The sequence below is a fragment of the Oncorhynchus clarkii genome, chromosome 4 (genome assembly GCF_045791955.1).
Source record: "Oncorhynchus clarkii lewisi isolate Uvic-CL-2024 chromosome 4, UVic_Ocla_1.0, whole genome shotgun sequence".
NCBI classification, from domain to species: domain Eukaryota; kingdom Metazoa; phylum Chordata; class Actinopteri; order Salmoniformes; family Salmonidae; genus Oncorhynchus; species Oncorhynchus clarkii.
The window spans coordinates 8,110,360-8,127,999 of NC_092150.1; the positions used below are offsets into that span (position 1 = coordinate 8,110,360).

At 43.7% G+C, this 17,640-nt stretch overlaps 1 protein-coding gene across 1 annotated transcript in view; it reads left to right on the plus strand.

The window, feature by feature from the left end:
- LOC139406366 (AT-rich interactive domain-containing protein 3B-like) overlaps positions 1 to 12,677 on the plus strand; it is a 30,948-nt gene extending 18,271 nt beyond the window's left edge. The window contains exons 3-9 of the mRNA XM_071148891.1: positions 1,995 to 2,069; positions 3,952 to 4,024; positions 7,972 to 8,155; positions 8,496 to 8,782; positions 10,070 to 10,351; positions 10,558 to 10,653; positions 10,826 to 12,677. Coding sequence (XP_071004992.1) covers positions 1,995 to 2,069; positions 3,952 to 4,024; positions 7,972 to 8,155; positions 8,496 to 8,782; positions 10,070 to 10,351; positions 10,558 to 10,653; positions 10,826 to 10,971 — 1,143 coding nt within the window. The 3' untranslated portion in view covers positions 10,972 to 12,677. The remainder of the gene's footprint in view (positions 1 to 1,994; positions 2,070 to 3,951; positions 4,025 to 7,971; positions 8,156 to 8,495; positions 8,783 to 10,069; positions 10,352 to 10,557; positions 10,654 to 10,825) is intronic.
- The last annotated feature ends 4,963 nt before the right edge of the window (positions 12,678 to 17,640 follow it).

Sequence of the window (17,640 nt, forward strand, 5' to 3'; positions counted from 1 at the left end):
TGATTAAATTAATTGTTTTCCTCAATCTACACATAGTACCCCATAAATTGAAAGTGAAAACAGGTTTCTAGTTTTGTTTTGCAAATGTATAAATACCTTATTTACATAAGTATTCAGACTCTTTGCTATGAGACTCGAAATTGAGCTCAGGTGCATCCTGTTTCCATTGATCATCCTTGATGTTTTTAACACTTGATTGTAGTCCATCTGTGGTAAACTCAATTGATTGAAAATTATTTGGAAAGGCACACACTTGTCTATATAAGGTCCCACAGTGGACATCAGAGCAAAAACCAAAGCCATGAGGTCGAAGGAGTTGTCTGTAGAGCTCAGAGACAGGATTGTGGAGAGGCACAGATCCGGGGAAGGGTGCCAAAAAAAGTCTGCAGCATTGAAGGTCCACAAGAACACAGTGACCTCCATCCTTATTAAATGGAAGAAGTTTGGAACCAACAAGAGCTGGCTCCCCGGCCGAACTGAGCGATCGGGGGAGAAGGGCCTTGGTCAGGGAGGTGATCAAGAACCCGATGGTCACTCTGACACTCTGACAGAGTTCCTCTGTGGACATGAGGAGGGGGAAAAAATGAATGTCACTACAGCAACAAAAAAACGTATTTAAACATGACCTAGCTGGGTGTGAAATTTAGTGGCTCTGTCACACTTTTGTAATTTTGTTTCACGTAGCCACTGGACTATGGTCAAATTTACTTTTAATATTACCCCTTATTCAGATCTTAACAGTACTTTATGATCAGAGTTGTCTGTATAATTGTTTCAGTGCTTGGGAGCAGAGCTGTCTGGAGTAGGTCATTGTGTCCTTGAAGCCAGGGGAACAAACAAAATCCACAGCTGTGTAAATGGAGAACATCTCTCATGGGTCACGCTATGCAAATAAAGGTGAAGTCACACACACACACACACACATGTTTCCATCCACTGGCTCTCCCTGAACCCTGTTTTGTAGCTGGTAGAAGATTGAGAATATAGGGCAAAGAGTATGGAGGTAAGAAACTGAGGTGTTAGATACAAAAGAATACAGACATTGGACAGAGGAACTCTGCCTAGAAGGCCAGCATCCCGGAGTTGCCTCTTCACTGTTGACGTTGAGACTGGTGTTTTGCGGGTACTATTTAATGAAGCTGCCAGTTGAGGACTTGTGAGGCGTCTTTCTCAAACTAGACATTCTAATGTACTTGTCCTCTTGCTCACTTGTGCACTGGGGCCTCCCACTCCTCTTTCTACTCTGGTTAAAGCCAGTTTGCGCTGTTCTGTGAAGGGAGTAGTACACAGCGTTGAATGAGATCTTCAGTTTCTTGGCAATTTCTCGCATAGAATAGCCTTCATTTCTCAGAACAAGAATAGACTGACGAGTTTCAGAAGACAGTGCTTTGTTTCTGGCCATTTTGAGCCTGTAATCGAACCCACAAATGCTGATGCTCCAGATACTCAACTAGTCTAAAGAAGGCCAGTTTTATTGCTTCTTTAATCTGAACAGTTTTCAGCTGTGCTAACATCATTTCAAAAGGGTTTTCTAATGATCAATTAGCCTTTTAAAATTATAAACTTGGATTAGCTAACACAACGTGCCATTGGAACACAGGAGTGATGGTTGCTGATAATGGGCCTCTGTACACCTATGTAGATATTCCATTTAAAAAATAATCAGTTTCCAGCTACGATTGTTAATGTTGTAAATGACTACGTCTACACTGTATTTCTGATCAATTTGATGTTTATTTTAAAGGACAAAAAAAATGTTTTGCTTTTCTTTCAAAAACAAGGAAATTTCTAAGTGACCTGAAACTTTTGAACGTGTGTGTGTGTGTGTGTGCGTTTTATTAAGTCTTCGTAGGTTTATTGTATAGAAAGAGGAGAGGGTGCTGACATGGCACTAGCACGGATTCAGACCCCTTCTGCTGCAGCACACATGCACTGGAGGCAGCAGCCCTTTTGTGTGTGTTTGTGTAACCATGTTTTTTTGTGTGTGTTTACAGAAAGGCAGTGTGGGCTGGGCGGAGGAGAATGAAGGAGGCAAAACAAGAGGAGAGCCGTCCAGAGACTTCGCCAAGGTAATCAGATTTTAAAGAAGGATGTAAGCTGATGCATTAAGCTCAGCTAAACTAAAACTAATCCACACAGACCCGTCTGAGCAAAGCTAAGCTACATTCCGAAGCTCTACCCGTGTATTTAGAAGGAGCGGGACTGGTGTCAGGAAATATGGTGGAAACTCCTTCCAACTATGTTTGCACCAATCCAATGCCTTTTTAAATGCCTGAGTGGGTAGTGAACAAGTGCACACTTCTTGGAGGGTAGAGAGTAGGTACTCAGCCCTATACTCCAAACTGGATTCCTTTTTGATGATTCATTTTGTACACTTGATCTTGATGTGTCTCCTATTTTGTCAAATGTTCAGTGTGGCAGTTGACAGCCAGTCTTGTTGAGATGAGTCTAGATTTTCTCCAATGGTCTTCGTGGGCCATCCACTGGATAGTATGTCTGAATAGTGAATAAACATACACTTGTGTTTGGATGGTTATTAACCCAATGAGTCCCACCGTAAGTCTCGTCTATTTTGGACTTTTAAACCCTTTTTTAAATATATATTTTTACATTTTTGTGTTTGGGTGTCAAATCTGGGTTTGTACCTTTTTTTTTTATAGATTGGTTTCCTCTGCATCTGTATATACCAACCATTAGTGCGCGATTAACGGGGTCTGACGGCAGATCCCGAAGGGGCCCGGGGCCGTGTCTTTTTATACAAAAGAGTCCGAAGGTTTGTAGCTCAAACCAATCTATGACAAGCTGAGACCCTCAAGAACACGCACATGTAACATGTTGTGCTCAATGACCCCACAAGCTACACTAGTCGTTAGAAGGTAAGGGGTTCTTCTACATGGATCATAGTAAATCCCAGGACATTGTGTCTATAATACTGTAAGGGGTTCTTCTACATAGATCATAGTAAATCCCAGGACATCGTGTCTATAATACTGTAAGGGGTTCTTCTACATAGATCATAGTAAATCCCAGGACATAGTGTCTATAATACTGTAAGGGGGTTCTTCTACATAGAGATCATAGGAAATCCCAGGACATAGTGTCTATAATACTGTAAGGGGTTCTTCTACATAGAGATCATAGGAAATCCCAGGTCATAGTGTCTATAATACTGTAAGGGGGTTCTTCTACATAGAGATCATAGGAAATCCCAGGACATAGTGTCTATAATACTGTAAGGGGTTCTTCTACATAGATCATAGGAAATCCCAGGACATCGTGTCTATAATAATGTAAGGGGTTCTTCTATATAGATCATAGGAAATCCCAGGACATCGTGTCTATAATAATGTAAGGGGTTCTTCTACATAGATCATAGGAAATCCCAGGACATCGTGTCTATAATAATGTAAGGGGTTCTTCTACATAGATCATAGGAAATCCCAGGACATTGTGTCTATAATACTGTAATAAGCTCACATAGTTGATGTCACAAACTCCTGTCACTGACTTTGAATTTGTCAATAAAACTCACGACTTCAACTGTTTTGTCAAATTGTAGTGTTCTACTTGTATCCCTGGTTGTCCTGAAAAGACATCAGTAACTCTTCATTGTGAGGCTACATGTAATTGCTGGGCGGGCAGATAAATGAAAGTCAGATCAAGGAAAAGCCGATTTTTGGCTGTTATCTCGGGGCTGATGGGGTTAACTAAGTTAGTTATAAAGTTGATTATTAAAGTGAAGGAACAGAGGTCTGGTGAATTTTGGGTTAAACTACGTGAGTATTTTTAAAAACCTCCCGCTTTTGGCTGGTTGTGACAATAAGTAATTCCTGCATGCAGAATCTATGAACAGAATTACTGTCTTAACTCATTTAGCAACGGAATCCCTAGTTTGAAAGTGACTATTTAACTCTGTGATAAAGTTATTAACAAGTTCATTTCCACCCCCAGCTGTATGAATTGGACAGTGACCCAAACCGGAAGGAGTTCCTTGATGAACTGTTTGTCTTCATGCAGAAAAGAGGTAAACCTCCAGTCTTTTTTTTTTTTTACTATAAAGCCACTTCTGCTTTTGTCGAAAACATTGCACCTGGGGATTCCTCACTTGGAGTGAACATGTGAACCTTCAGTCGAGCGGTTTTAAGATTATACTGCACATTCTAAACTCATAGAATAGCGTAGCATGCCACTCATCTAAACTCTCATAGAATAACGTAGCATGCCACTCATCTAAACTCTCATAGAATAGCGTAGCATGCCACTCATCTAAACTCTCATAGAATAGCGTAGCATGCCACTCACCTAAACTCTCATAGAATAGCGTAGCATGCCACTCACCTAAACTCTCATAGAATAGCGTAGCATGCCGCTCATCTAAACTCTCATAGAATAGCGTAGCATGCCGCTCATCTAAACTCTCATAGAATAGCGTAGCATGCCCCTCATCTAAACTCTCCTAGAATAACGTAGCACGCCACTCATCTAAACTCTCATAGAATAGCGTAGCACGCCACTCACCTAAACTCTCATAGAATAGCGTAGCACGCCACTCATCTAAACTCTCATAGAGTAACGTAGCATGCCACTCATCTAAACTCTCATAGAATAGCGTAGCACGCCACTCATCTAAACTCTCATAGAATAGCGTAGCACGCCACTCATCTAAACTCTCATAGAATAGCGTAGCATGCCACCCATCTAAACTCTCATAGAATAACGTAGCATGCCACTCATCTAAACTCTCATAGAATAACGTAGCACGCCACTCATCTAAACTCTCATAGAATAGCGTAGCACGCCGCTCACCCCAGACTTGTTTAATGTTCAATTTCCTCTTTCAGTTTGTGAAAAAATGAGCGACTCTTTCCAGAACCAATCTTTAAGAAGTAAGGATCGATCTTAACCTTATGTCCTAGGAGCCATGTCTGTGGGTTTGATTCCCTGGGATCCCTCTAAACGGGTTCCTGAAATTCCTCCAGCTTTATTTGTAGACTGCATTTCACGAGAAAATGAGAAAAATATGAATGGTTTATGAGTGCAATACTGCAGGAATGTCAGTAATGGTGGGTTAAACAGTTCAAATCCTCCAGTTCAAATGTTATTGAAGATGTCAGCTGTGATTAAAGCTAAGGCCATTCTTTCCGCCTTACAATAATGTACCCTCTTTAGCCCCCCTAACCATGCTTCTCCATATGTTCAGTCTTTCCCCTATACTCAAATATTGATATTTTTCAAATGTATGTATATTTCTGCTTAATGCGCTTTTAAATTAATAATTGTTAGCTCAACGACTGGAAGTTTATGGGAACTGCTAGCATGTTATTGCGCTAACGCTATTAGCAATGCAAAGTAGGGTTATGGAGGGTGTGTTTGGGTGAGGAGGGGGGTATGAAGGGGGTTAAGGGTCTGGATTAAGGGGCCCCTGTGTTTCAATTAGGCCTGATGGATGAACAAGCCTCTAATTCAGGGCCTCTTCTTTCATACAGTGCCTTCAGAAAGTATTCACGCCTAGGGGTTGTTAGTGTGACTATATTACCGCCACACTGGCGGTCACGACTCATGACCGCACGGTAATGAGGTTTCTCCAAGCTCTGATGCTGCTTATGGTCATTAGTAAACATAACAGTCGTCCCCCCCCCCCCCCCCCCCCCCCCTTCCAAGACAGGTGTATGATAATGGTCCATTCTAAAACCAAACTAATTTCACACAAACAGCATTCGGAAAGTATTCAGACCCTTCACACTTTGTTAGGCTACAGCCTTATTCTAAAATGGATTCAATTGTTTTTTTCCCCTCATCAATCTACACAGAATACCCCATAATGACAAAGCAAACACAGGTTCGTAGATTTTTTTTTGCAAATGTATTAAAAGTAATAATAAAAAAAAACTGAAATCACATTTACATAAGTATTCAGCCCCTTTACTCAGAACTTTGTTGAAACACCTTTGGCAGCGATTACAGCCTCGAGTCTTCTTGGTTGTGACGCTACAAGCTTGGCAAACCTGTATTTGAGGTTTGAGGAATTCTTCTCCAGTTCTGTCAGGTTGGATGGGGAGCGTCGCTGCACAGCTATTTTCAGGTCTGTCCAGAGATGTGAGATCAGGTTCAAGTCCGGGCTCTGGCTGGGCCACGCAAGGACATTCAGAGACTCGTTCCGAAGCCACTCCTGCATTGTCTTGGCTGTGTGCTTAGTGTTGTTGTCCTGTTGGAAGGTGAACCTCCGCCCCAGTGTGAGGTCCTGAGCTCTCGGAAGCAGGTTTTCATCAAGGATCTCTCTGTATTTTGCCCCGTTCATCTTTCCCTCGATCCTGACTAGTCTCCCAGTCCCTGCTGCTGAAAATTATCCCCACAGCATGAATGCTGCCACCACCATGTAGGGATGGTGCCTGTTTTCCTCCAGATGTGACGCTTGGCATTCAGGCCAAAGAGTTCATCTTGGTTTCGTCAGACCAGAGAATCTTGTTTCTCATGGTCTGAGAGTCTTTAGGTGTCTTTTGGCAAACTCCAAGTGGGCTGTCGTACCTTTTTACTGAGGAGTGGCTTCCGTCTGGCCATTGTACCATAAAGGTCTGATTGGTGCAGTGTTGCAGAGATGGTTGTCCTTCTGAAAGGTTCTCCCATCTCGACAAAGGAACTCGGGAGCTCTGTCAGAGTGACCATTGGTTTCTTGGTCACCTCCCCGACCAAGGCCCTTCTCCCTCAATTGCTAAGTTTGGCTGGGCGGCCAGCTTTTTATTTTTCACCTTTATATAACCAGGTAGCCCAGTTGAGAACAAGTTCTCATTTACAACTGCGATCTGGTCAAGATAAAGCAAAGCAGTGCGACAAAAACAACCACAGAGTTACACATGGAATAAACAAACTTACAGTCAGTAACACAATAGAAAAACCCGTATACAGTGTGTGCAAATGAAGTAAGGAGGTAAGGCAATAAATAGGCCATAGAGGTGAAATAATTACAATTTAGCATTAACACTGAAGTGATAGATGGGCAGATTATTATTATGAAGTGCTATTTACAGATTGGCTGTGTACAGTTACAGTTATAGTTACTGTGATCGGTCATAGATGGAAATGGCTTCATTTTACATATAATTTTATATCTCTGAAGTGTTGGACTTCGTTGTCAGGGTAGGGATCAATTCCATTACAAATCAGTTAAGCTGAAAATAATCAATTCAATCTTCCTAATTTATTTTTAATGTTATGTTATGAAACAGTGGTTTACAAGACAAAATACAGGTTCTTCATGAGCTGCTGAATAGACTTCTAGCTTTACTGTAGGTTTGTAGGCTAATGGACCCACAATGGAGGACATCGTTTGGGACAGACATCTACAGAAGTTTACTGGTTGTGCTACATGTTAGCCCTTCCTGCCCTTAATTCCCCACCCGGCAACAAATGGCATGATTTGAAAACACGTGTGTGTTTTATGTGCGTTTTACACACTCATCCCCATGTCTAAAGTATGTCTAAAGTAAGAAATAATCCCAACCCAACAACTGCCGTTTAGCCCCCTTCGTTAATTGGTTTTAGGATTGACTGTCAATCCTCTCTCTCTTCCTCTCCATGACTCGGTCCACCTGCCATTTTACCTGACTGTTTTAATCTGGGTTAAATAGGTGTTCTTCACGTTGGGCCCAGTAACCGAAAGGTTGCTGGATCGAATCCCCGAGCTGACAAGGTAAAAATCTGTCATTCTGCCCCCGTGCAAGGCAGTTAACCAACTGTTCCCCGGGTGCCGAAGACGTGGATGTTGATTATGGCAGCCCCCCCCCCCGCACCTCTCTGGTTCAGGGGGGTTGGATTGCAGATGCAGAAGACACATTTCAGTTGAATGCATTCAGTGTTACCCATGTTTCTCCAGGCACCCTGGTCAACCACATCTCCGTCATGATATCTGCCACCATCTTGGATCTGTAGACGTCTAGTTTAAACTCTTCTACCTGTTCTTACCTCTTTCTCCAGGCACCCCGGTGAACCGCATCCCCATCATGGCGAAGCAGATTCTGGACCTGTACATGCTCTACAAGCTGGTGACGGAGAAGGGCGGCCTGGTGGAGGTCATTAACAAGAAGATCTGGAGAGAGATCACGAGAGGACTCAACCTGCCCACCTCCATCACCTCAGCAGCCTTCACCCTCCGCACACAGTGAGTCTACTCTGGACCATGTTCATTCTGCACCAAAACAGAAGGAAATGCTCCTGAAATTGAGATCAACGGGGGAGGTACTATGTGAACCTGTCCAATAAGAAATGTTTTTTATTTTTCCTTTGCAAACCAGTTTATACCGTCTTCTTACAGTGTGCCCAAATTAACCCAACCCAGCACTATCTACAACTACCAACACCCCATCTACTCTGTAGATGTTAGTTGTTTTCAAATGAGAAATGATTTCTTTATAGGCAACAAACATTTTTCTGTTCATGATAGAAATGTACTTCTAAATGCATAACAAATCCAACCACTGCCTTGTCATACGTCCACCCAGGTATATGAAGTACCTGTACCCGTACGAGTGTGAGAAGAAAGGGCTGAGCTCTCCAGGCGAGCTCCAGGCTGCTATAGACGGTAACCGGAGGGAAGGCCGAAGACACAGCAACAGCCTGTACCACTTCTCCCCCTCCACCACCCCTGGCCACCCCCACCACTCCCTCCTCTCTCCCCCCAAGATGCCCCACCACTCCCTCCTCTCCCCCCCCAAGATGCCCCACCACTCCTCAGCCGGTCACAACGGCCTGCACACCTCCCCCAGCCCATCTCAGAAAAGATCCACAGGTATTTGTATACATATTTTAAACGTGTAATTGTTTTTGGTATGTAGATTGGAAATCCACCATGGTGTTCATCTAGTGTGAAAGCTGCTATCATGTGAAAGATGTTATCATGTGACGGGCTACCTTGTGACGGGCTACCTAGTTTTGAGATCACATTTACAAAGAGTTCATGTGTTATGACACCCTCTGCTGTTTTAGTTTGTTTATTTTATTTAACCAGGGAGGCCAGTTGAGAACAAGTTCTCATTTACAACTGCGACCTGGACCAAGATAATGCAAAGCAGTGTGACACAAACAACAACACAGAGTTACACATGTAATAAACAAGAGTACAGTCAATAACACAATAGAAAAACAATCTATATACAGTGATCTGTCTACTATTTAAATCAAATGTGTCACGTGCACCAGGATACAGGGTGTACATGGAACAGTGAAATGCACAGGATACAGGGTGTACATGGAACAGTGAAATGCACCAGGATACAGGGTGTACATGGAACAGTGAAATGCACCAGGATACAGGGTGTACATGAAACAGTGAAATGCACCAGGATACAGGGTGTACATGGAACAGTGAAATGCACCAGGATACAGGGTGTACATGGAACAGTGAAATGCACCAGGATACAGGGTGTACATGGAACAGTGAAATGCTCTCCTCTACACAAAGGAAGTAATACAAAGTAGTAATGAAATGAGAACATGGTACTGATTCAGACATGATCACTGGGCTTCCGAGTGGCGCAGCGGTCTAAGGCACTGCATCTCAGTGCAAGAGGCGTCACTACAGTCCCTGGTTTGAATCCAGGCTGTATCACATCTGGCCGTGATTGGGAGTCCCATAGGGCGGCGCACAATTGGCCCAGAATCATCCGGGTTTGGCCCGGGGTAGGCCATCATTGTAAATAATAATTTGTTCTAAACGGACTTCCTTACTTAAATAAAAGTTCAATTAAAAATGAATCACTCACCATCCAGATAGTGGCCTTGAATCTAATGGCCATGCTTCTGAAACGAATCTAATGGCCATGCTTCTGAAACGAATCTAATGGCCATGCTTCTGAAACGAATCTAATGGCCATGCTTCTGAAACGAATCTAATGGCCATGCTTCTGAAACGAATCTAATGGCCATGCTTCTGAAACGAATCTAATGGCCATGCTTCTGAAACGAATCTAATGGGCATGTTTTGAAAAATGGTGATTGTTGAATGTGAGTATTTCAAATGTTGATATTTGAGGGGTGATTAATCTATTAAAGGTTCTCTCCCTCTGTTCCCTTTCAGAGGAGATTTCAACCCCCATGCTTCCAAGCCGTCTACCCATGGCCCATGCTCTCTCCCTAGGGCAGCAGCAGCAGCTAGCCCAGGCCGCCACCTTGGAGCACCTTCGAGAGAAGCTGGAGAGGGCTGCTGGCGGAGGAGAGGGTCCAGACATGAAGATGGCTCGTTTGGCCATGGAGGAACAGCAGAGACTGATGCAACAGGCATTCCAACAGAACCTTCTGGCTATGGCCTCTCACTTCAACCCCGGCATGAAGCAACTCAAACTCAACAACAACAGAAACGGTTGGTACTGGGCTGGGTGTGTTGGCTACCAGTTAGTTGTCATATTCTACCACTTACGTAGTCGGGTTTAGCCTGTTCTCAGATCTGTTTGTTATTTTTCTAAACTCCATTTGCAGCCCATTGTCAAGCCAAACATAAACATTTACTCACATAATTGAATTTTAAACATTAACAGACTGTCTCATTTTGTCTTTGTCCCACCTCAGAGAGTACCACTGAACAAGACCTGTCTCTCAGTATTTCCAGTAGTGGGGCAGCCAGCATCAGTGTGTCTGTGGAGGTCAATGGAACTCTATACTCAGGTGAGAGTAATCAAATGATTAGTAATGCTGTATTTCAGATTCTTGAGACATTTCGGACCCGTTCAGAAACAACTCAGATCCCCTTATTCCTTAGGCGGTGTGGCATTGAACTTGTCACACTCACACAGAGGCCCACTACTGACCAACAAATGTGTTATTGTCTCCCCTGCAGGAATGCTGTTTGCCCAGAAGACTCCTGGTGTAGCCTCTGTGATGTCAGAGACCGTGGCTCCTGCTGGACAGAGTGGTTTTGGTGTCCTCTCCTCCTCTCAGAGCCCTTCCTCCGCATCCTCCTCTTCCTCCAAGGGGCCAAACTGAGCATGGTGCTCCCTCAGTCTCTCTCCAGTGTTACTCATGTTATTCTATTGGCCTTGAGGACAAATTAGTGCTCAATCAAATACCTCTTCTTTAGTCAAACTGAATTTGTCTGTGTTACTGACGACAAATATGGGAGTGGAAAATCAAAGGAATTTACCTTAAAAAACGAATTTACTTTTTTATTAATAAGTTCATTTTTTTCTAATTCCACCCCTGACAACCAATCAACTGTTGTACAATCACTTTATCTTTTGTATTGAACACAAATGCATTTTGGGAGAAATCTAAATTAGAACCAGGTGAAGAGGCACATTTTGTATTCTGCAATGTTTTTATTTTTTTTATTTCTTTTAATTTCACGTATTACAAAAAAGTGCTGTTTTCTTTGTATACCTCAATTCATTGGCTGTGAGAGCTACAGTATTAGTAAAGAACAATTTCCCTTATTGCCACATCACAAACTGCTTGTGAACAGACTCATCTATTTAAGTCATGTAAGGAGGACTCACAATTGGATTTTAGTTTATTTTCTAAACCTTTAGAATAAAGCAAAAAAAAGCATGATTTGGAAAGGTTTGTGAAAAAAACTTTTTTTTATTTATTTTTTTTACATCAAAATACTGTGTGGTGATTGGCTATACTCTGGAGCCGATTAGTTGTCTACCTCATTTGATGGTTTTAACATTATGTTGCCGTCACTTCTGTTTACGATATGTTATTATAGCCATCAGCAGGACAATATGGATGCCAATAAGGGCTTTCAACCGGTGCGTTCATTTTAACTCGCCTTTGGCGCCGGTTGGGTGGAGTTGGCACATTTTAGACCATCCTAAAGTGCAAGCTCCCCCTGTTCCCAGGCAGGGTGAGGTGAAACTGATGCACCCAAAAGTCATGTTCTCTTACAATTAGCTAAAGGTAAACAACTGGTAACAGCTCAGAGACGAGCTGTTTTGTAAAACAGGAAACGATACACGTCTTACCTCATTTAAAGGGGAAGTTCAGTATTTTACAACTTGATGTTTACATTGTTCCTCACCCTGAACGTAGTCTATGGCCCTGGAGAAACTGTACTTTCAGGGTGAGGAACCATCTAGCGTTTAAGTTGTAAAATACTGAACTTCCCATTTTTAAGGCATTTCCATCTCGGGAAGTGATTTTCTCAGGAACTCACAGGACCAGGGTAGTCTGTCTTAGAATACTCTTCAGGAAAATAGTTCCGTTTTCATACAGTGGGACACTGAAATAGGTCTACCTCACTTGTGACATCTGTGTCATGGGAGCTGGGTTGTGTTCATTAGCGCAAAATGCTTTGAAAGTAGTTGGCTGGGGTGGGGGCTCAGCTACCTGTCTATCTTTCGAACCAGTCACTGGTCAGGGACCTTATTTAATATGATAATTCTGTATGTACAATCATGGGGCCATAATCATAGCCTGGTAAAACCATACTGAACGAATGCTGTGTCGGTGTTTCCAGATCAGCGTTATCTCAATTTGCAAAAACATTCAGTCTGGTTTAACCAGGCTAACAATCATGTATACCTCACACTGCAAACTACACAAATCACACAAAATGCCTCAATCACCAGCTAGCTGCATTGTATACCAAAGACCTGATGTATTGATAGGAAACGATTCAAATGTTTTTGGTGTTTGTTCACTCAGTGTATTCTTATGTGGACAAGAGAAACTAAATAAACTTGAGGAAATAAGTCCCTTTCTCACTTTTTATTGCTATTTGTCATGCTGCTTCATAAGACCCAAAGCCTGGTTGGTCTTAATGCCTCAGACCTTCCTGGCCTGACGACTCCTGGCTGTCCCCAGTCCACCTGGTCATGCTGCTGATCCAGTTTCTGTTGTTCTGCCTGCGGATATGAGACGTTATTAGCACGTGTGTCATGCATTATGAATGTGTCATAACTGACATAAGGTGTTATGTTTACTTATGCAATATGAAGAGGGTATTCATGGGAAGGATGCAGTATAGGATGGATGCAGTATGATCCAGTGACCTGTTGGGGGCGGCATTGCCTCTTAAACAGATTACATCCAGTGACATCTCTGGAGCAGAGTCCATATCTGTGCTCTGTTTATTTACAAATGTGTATTACTATTTTATTAAGCCTCTACCATAACCTCACAGATATCTGGTGTCCTTTGTGATCTTAAATATTCTCCCATCTCTCTCTCCTCTCCCGGAGGACCTGAGCTCTAGGACCATGCCTCAGACCTTCCTGGCCTGACGACTCCTGGCTGTCCCCAGTCCACCTGGTCATGCTGCTGATCCCGTTTCTGTTGTTCTGCCTGCGGATATGGAACCCGGATCTGCTGTTTCGACATTCTCTCGCTCTCTTTCCTGCGAACACACTTTCTGTTTTGTCCTCTGAATGCTCGGCTATAAAAAGACAACTGACATTTACTCCTGAGGTGCTGACCTTTTGCAATCTCTATAAGCACTGTGATTATTATTTGACCCTGCTGATCCTCTATGCACATTTGAACATCTTGAAGAACGAGCTAGCCTTAATGACCCTTATACTCCTGGCACAGCCAGAGTCTGGTTTCTTCCTAGGTTCCTTTCTTTCCAGGGAGTTTTTCCTAGCCACTATATAATATTTCAAAGACAAATACAGGACGAGAAGTCAATAGAGAACTAACGATCAATGGAAAGTGTTTTTTTCTGTAATAGGGGATTAATGGGAGGAATTTGTCTATATTTTATTTTATAGAACAAATTCTGCAATGACAGCCTAGGAACAGTGGGTTAAATGCCTGTTAACGATTTGTATCTTGTATCTCAGCTCGGGGGTTTGAACTTGCAACCTTCCAGTCACTAGTTCAACACTCTAACCACTAGGCTACCCTGCCGCCTCTACACTCTAACCACTAGGCTACCTGCCGCCTCTACACTCTAACCACTAGGCTACCCTGCCGCCTCTACACTCTAACCACTAGGCTACCCTGCCGCCCCTACACTCTAACCACTAGGCTACCCTGCCGCCCCTACACTCTAACCACTAGGCTACCCTGCCACCTCTACACTCTAACCACTAGGCTACCCTGCCGCCTCTACACTCTAACCACTAGGCTACCCTGCCGCCTCTACACTCTAACCACTAGGCTACCCTGCCACCCCTACACTCTAACCACTAGGCTACCCTGCCACCTCTACACTCTAACCACTAGGCTACCCTGCCACCTCTACACTCTAACCACTAGGCTACCCTGCCACCTCTACACTCTAACCACTAGGCTACCCTGCCGCCCCTACACTCTAACCACTAGGCTACCCTGCCACCTCTACACTCTAACCACTAGGCTACCCTGCCGCCCCTACACTCTAACCACTAGGCTACCCTGCCGCCCCACATATATTAAGTCTGAAAAAGGATATGTGTTATTTGGCCATTGGCCAGATAAAGATGTATGTGTATAGATGTATGTGTGTAGATGTATGTGTGTAGATGTATGTGTATAGATGTATAGATTTATATAGATGTATGTGTATAGATGTATATGTATAGATGTGTATGTATAGATGTGTGTGTATAGATGTATAGATTTATATAGATGTATGTGTATAGATGTATGTGTATAGATGTATGTGTGTAGATGTGTATGTATAGATGTATAGATGTATGTGTATAGATGTATAGATTTATATAGATGTATGTGTATAGATGTATGTGTGTAGATGTATGTGTATAGATGTGTATGTATAGATGTATAGATGTATGTGTATAGATGTATAGATTTATATAGATGTATGTGTATAGATGTATAGATGTGTGTGTATAGATGTATAGATGTATGTGTATAGATGTATATGTATAGATGTGTATGTATAGATGTGTGTGTATAGATGTGTGTGTATAGATGTATAGATTTATATAGATGTATGTGTATAGATGTATGTGTATAGATGTATGTGTGTAGATGTATAGATTTATATAGATGTATGTGTATAGATGTATGTGTATAGATGTATAGATTTATATAGATGTATGTGTATAGATGTATAGATGTGTGTGTATAGATGTATAGATGTATGTGTATAGATATACAGTTGAAGTCGGAAGTTTACATACACCTTAGTCAAATACATTTCAACTCAGTTTTTCATAATTCCTGACATTTAATCCTAGTAAATATTCCCTGTTTTAGGTCAGTTAGGATCACCACTTTATTTTAAGAATGTGAAATGTCAGAATAATATTAGAGACAATATTTTCTTTCAGCTTTTATTTCTTTCACACTTTTTCAGTTCTGCCCACAAATGTTCTATAGGATTGAGGTCAGGGCTTTGTGATGGCCACTCCAATACCTTGACTTTGTTGTCCTTTAGCCATTTTGCCACAACTTTGGAAGTGTGCTTGGGGTCATTTTCCATTTGGAAGACCCATTTACGACCAAGCGTTAACTGATGTCTTGAGATGTTGCTTAAATATATCCACAAAATGTTATTTCCCCATGATGCCATCTATTTTGTGAAGAGCACCAGTCCCTCCTGCAGCAAAGCACCCCCACAACATGATGCTGCCACCCCCGTGCTTCACGGTTGGGATGGTGTTCTTAAGCTTGCAAGCCTCCCCCTTTTCCCTCCAAGCATAACTATGGTCATTATGGCCAAACAGTTCTATTTTTGTTTCATCAGACCAGAGGACATTTTTTACTGAGATCTTGGCTGATTTCTTTTGATTTTACCATGATGTCAAGCAAAAAGGCACTGAGTTTGAAGGTAGGCCTTGAAATACATCCACAGGTGCACCTCCAATTGACTAAAATTATGTAAATTAGCCTATCAGAAGCTTCTAAAGACATTGCATCATTTTCTGGAATTTTCCACACTGTTTAAAGGCACAGTCAACTTAGTGTATGTAAACTTCTGACCCACTGGAATTGTGATACAGTGAATTTTAAGTGAAATTATCTGTCTGTAAACAATTGTTGGAAAAATTACTTGTGTCATGCACAAAGTAGATGTCCTAAGCAACTTGCTAAACTATAGTTTGTTAACAAGAAATTTGTGTAGTGGTTGAAAAATGAGTTTTAATGACTCCTCCGCAACATCTTCAAGTGTGTTTTTGTCCATGTGTGTGTGTAACGGAGAGAAGGAGTTTGTTTCCGGATTAGGAGAGTCAATTCCTGAACTCGGATGTGCAACAGACGAATGACAGTGGACATGCTAATAGAAGTGACAGCTTAGGGGAGGGGGGGGGGGGGGGGGGGGGGGGGGGTGGTGGTGTTTGTCTATGTACAGGGATGAGGGGTGAAGGGTAAGTGTACTGTGTGTGTGTGAGAGAGAGAGGTCGGTACTCGCTTCACTGCTGGATTGACATCTGGAGCAACGGTTTAATTCATCCTGTAACCCCTCCTTCCTCCCCCTCCCAGGCCCCTCCTCCTGGGCCCCTCCACCCACCCTCCCGGCCCCTCCTCCCCCTCCTGGCCCCTCCTCCCCCTCCCGCGTACCCTCCTCCTCCTCCTTGGCCCCTCCACCCGCCCTCCCGGACCCTCCTCCCCCTCCCGGCCCCTCCTCCCCTTCCCGGCCCCTCCTCCCCCTCCCTTTTTCCCTCCCCCTCCTCCTCCTTCCGGCCCCTCCTCCCCCCTCCCGCCTTCCCTCATCCCCCTCCCGCCTTCCCTCATCCCCCTCCCGCCTTCCCTTGTTCCCCTCCCGCCTTCCCTTGTTCCCCTCCCGCCTTCCCTCCTCCCCCTCCCGCCTTCCCTCCTCCCCCTCCCGGCCCCTCCTCCCCTTCCCGGCCCCTCCTCACCTTCCCTCCTCCCGCCCTCCCGGCCCCTCCTCCCCCTCCCGGCCCCTCCTCCCCCCTCCTGCCTTCCCTCTTCCCCCTCCCGGCCTTCCCTCCGGCCCCTCCTCCCCCTCCCGGCCCCTCCCCCCCTCCCACCTTCCCCCCTCCAGACCCCTCCTCCCCCTCTCGCCTTCCCCCCTCCCCCGCCCGGCCCCCCGCCCGGCCCATCCTCCCCCGCCCGGCCCCTCTCTCACTGGGGAGTCTCTGTAGAAGAGGGAATTACCAAAACGTTTAATCTCTGGAATTATTATCCTGGCTGGATTGAGACAGTTGAATCACAGAGAGGACATTGGAGAAGGACTGCAAGATTGGTCAACCCATCCTTGAAGCAGTGTGGAAACGGGGATTTTTGGAATGATATAAGGTTGATGCATCATTAAAAATTTGAAGATCAGACTTTGTGATACTAATAATAACTATGGAGTTGTACAGATTAGATCTTCCTGACCATTCTGTCATGTCATCTAGATGTCAAGGACATTGTGATGTTGACTGCCAGGGAAGCTTTGTCAGAAGCAAAATTCAAAGTTGTGTTTTTCCTTTCTTTGTGACTTTGATCATCACTCTGAAGCAATGTGAGGCAAACAAAGAGCCTTCTGAAGAGAAAAGCTAAAGAAGAAAGAAAGAAAGAGATTTTGGATTGGGAATAAAGACACGGAGCAGGGATAAAGACACGGAGCAGGAATAAAGACACGGATCAGGGATAAAGACACGGAGCAGGGATAAAGACACGGAGCAGGAATAAAGACACGGAGCAGGGATAAAGACACGGAGCAGGGATAAAGACACGGAGCAGGGATAAAGACACGGAGCAGGGATAAAGACACGGAGCAGGGATAAAGACACGGAGCAGGGATAAAGACACGGA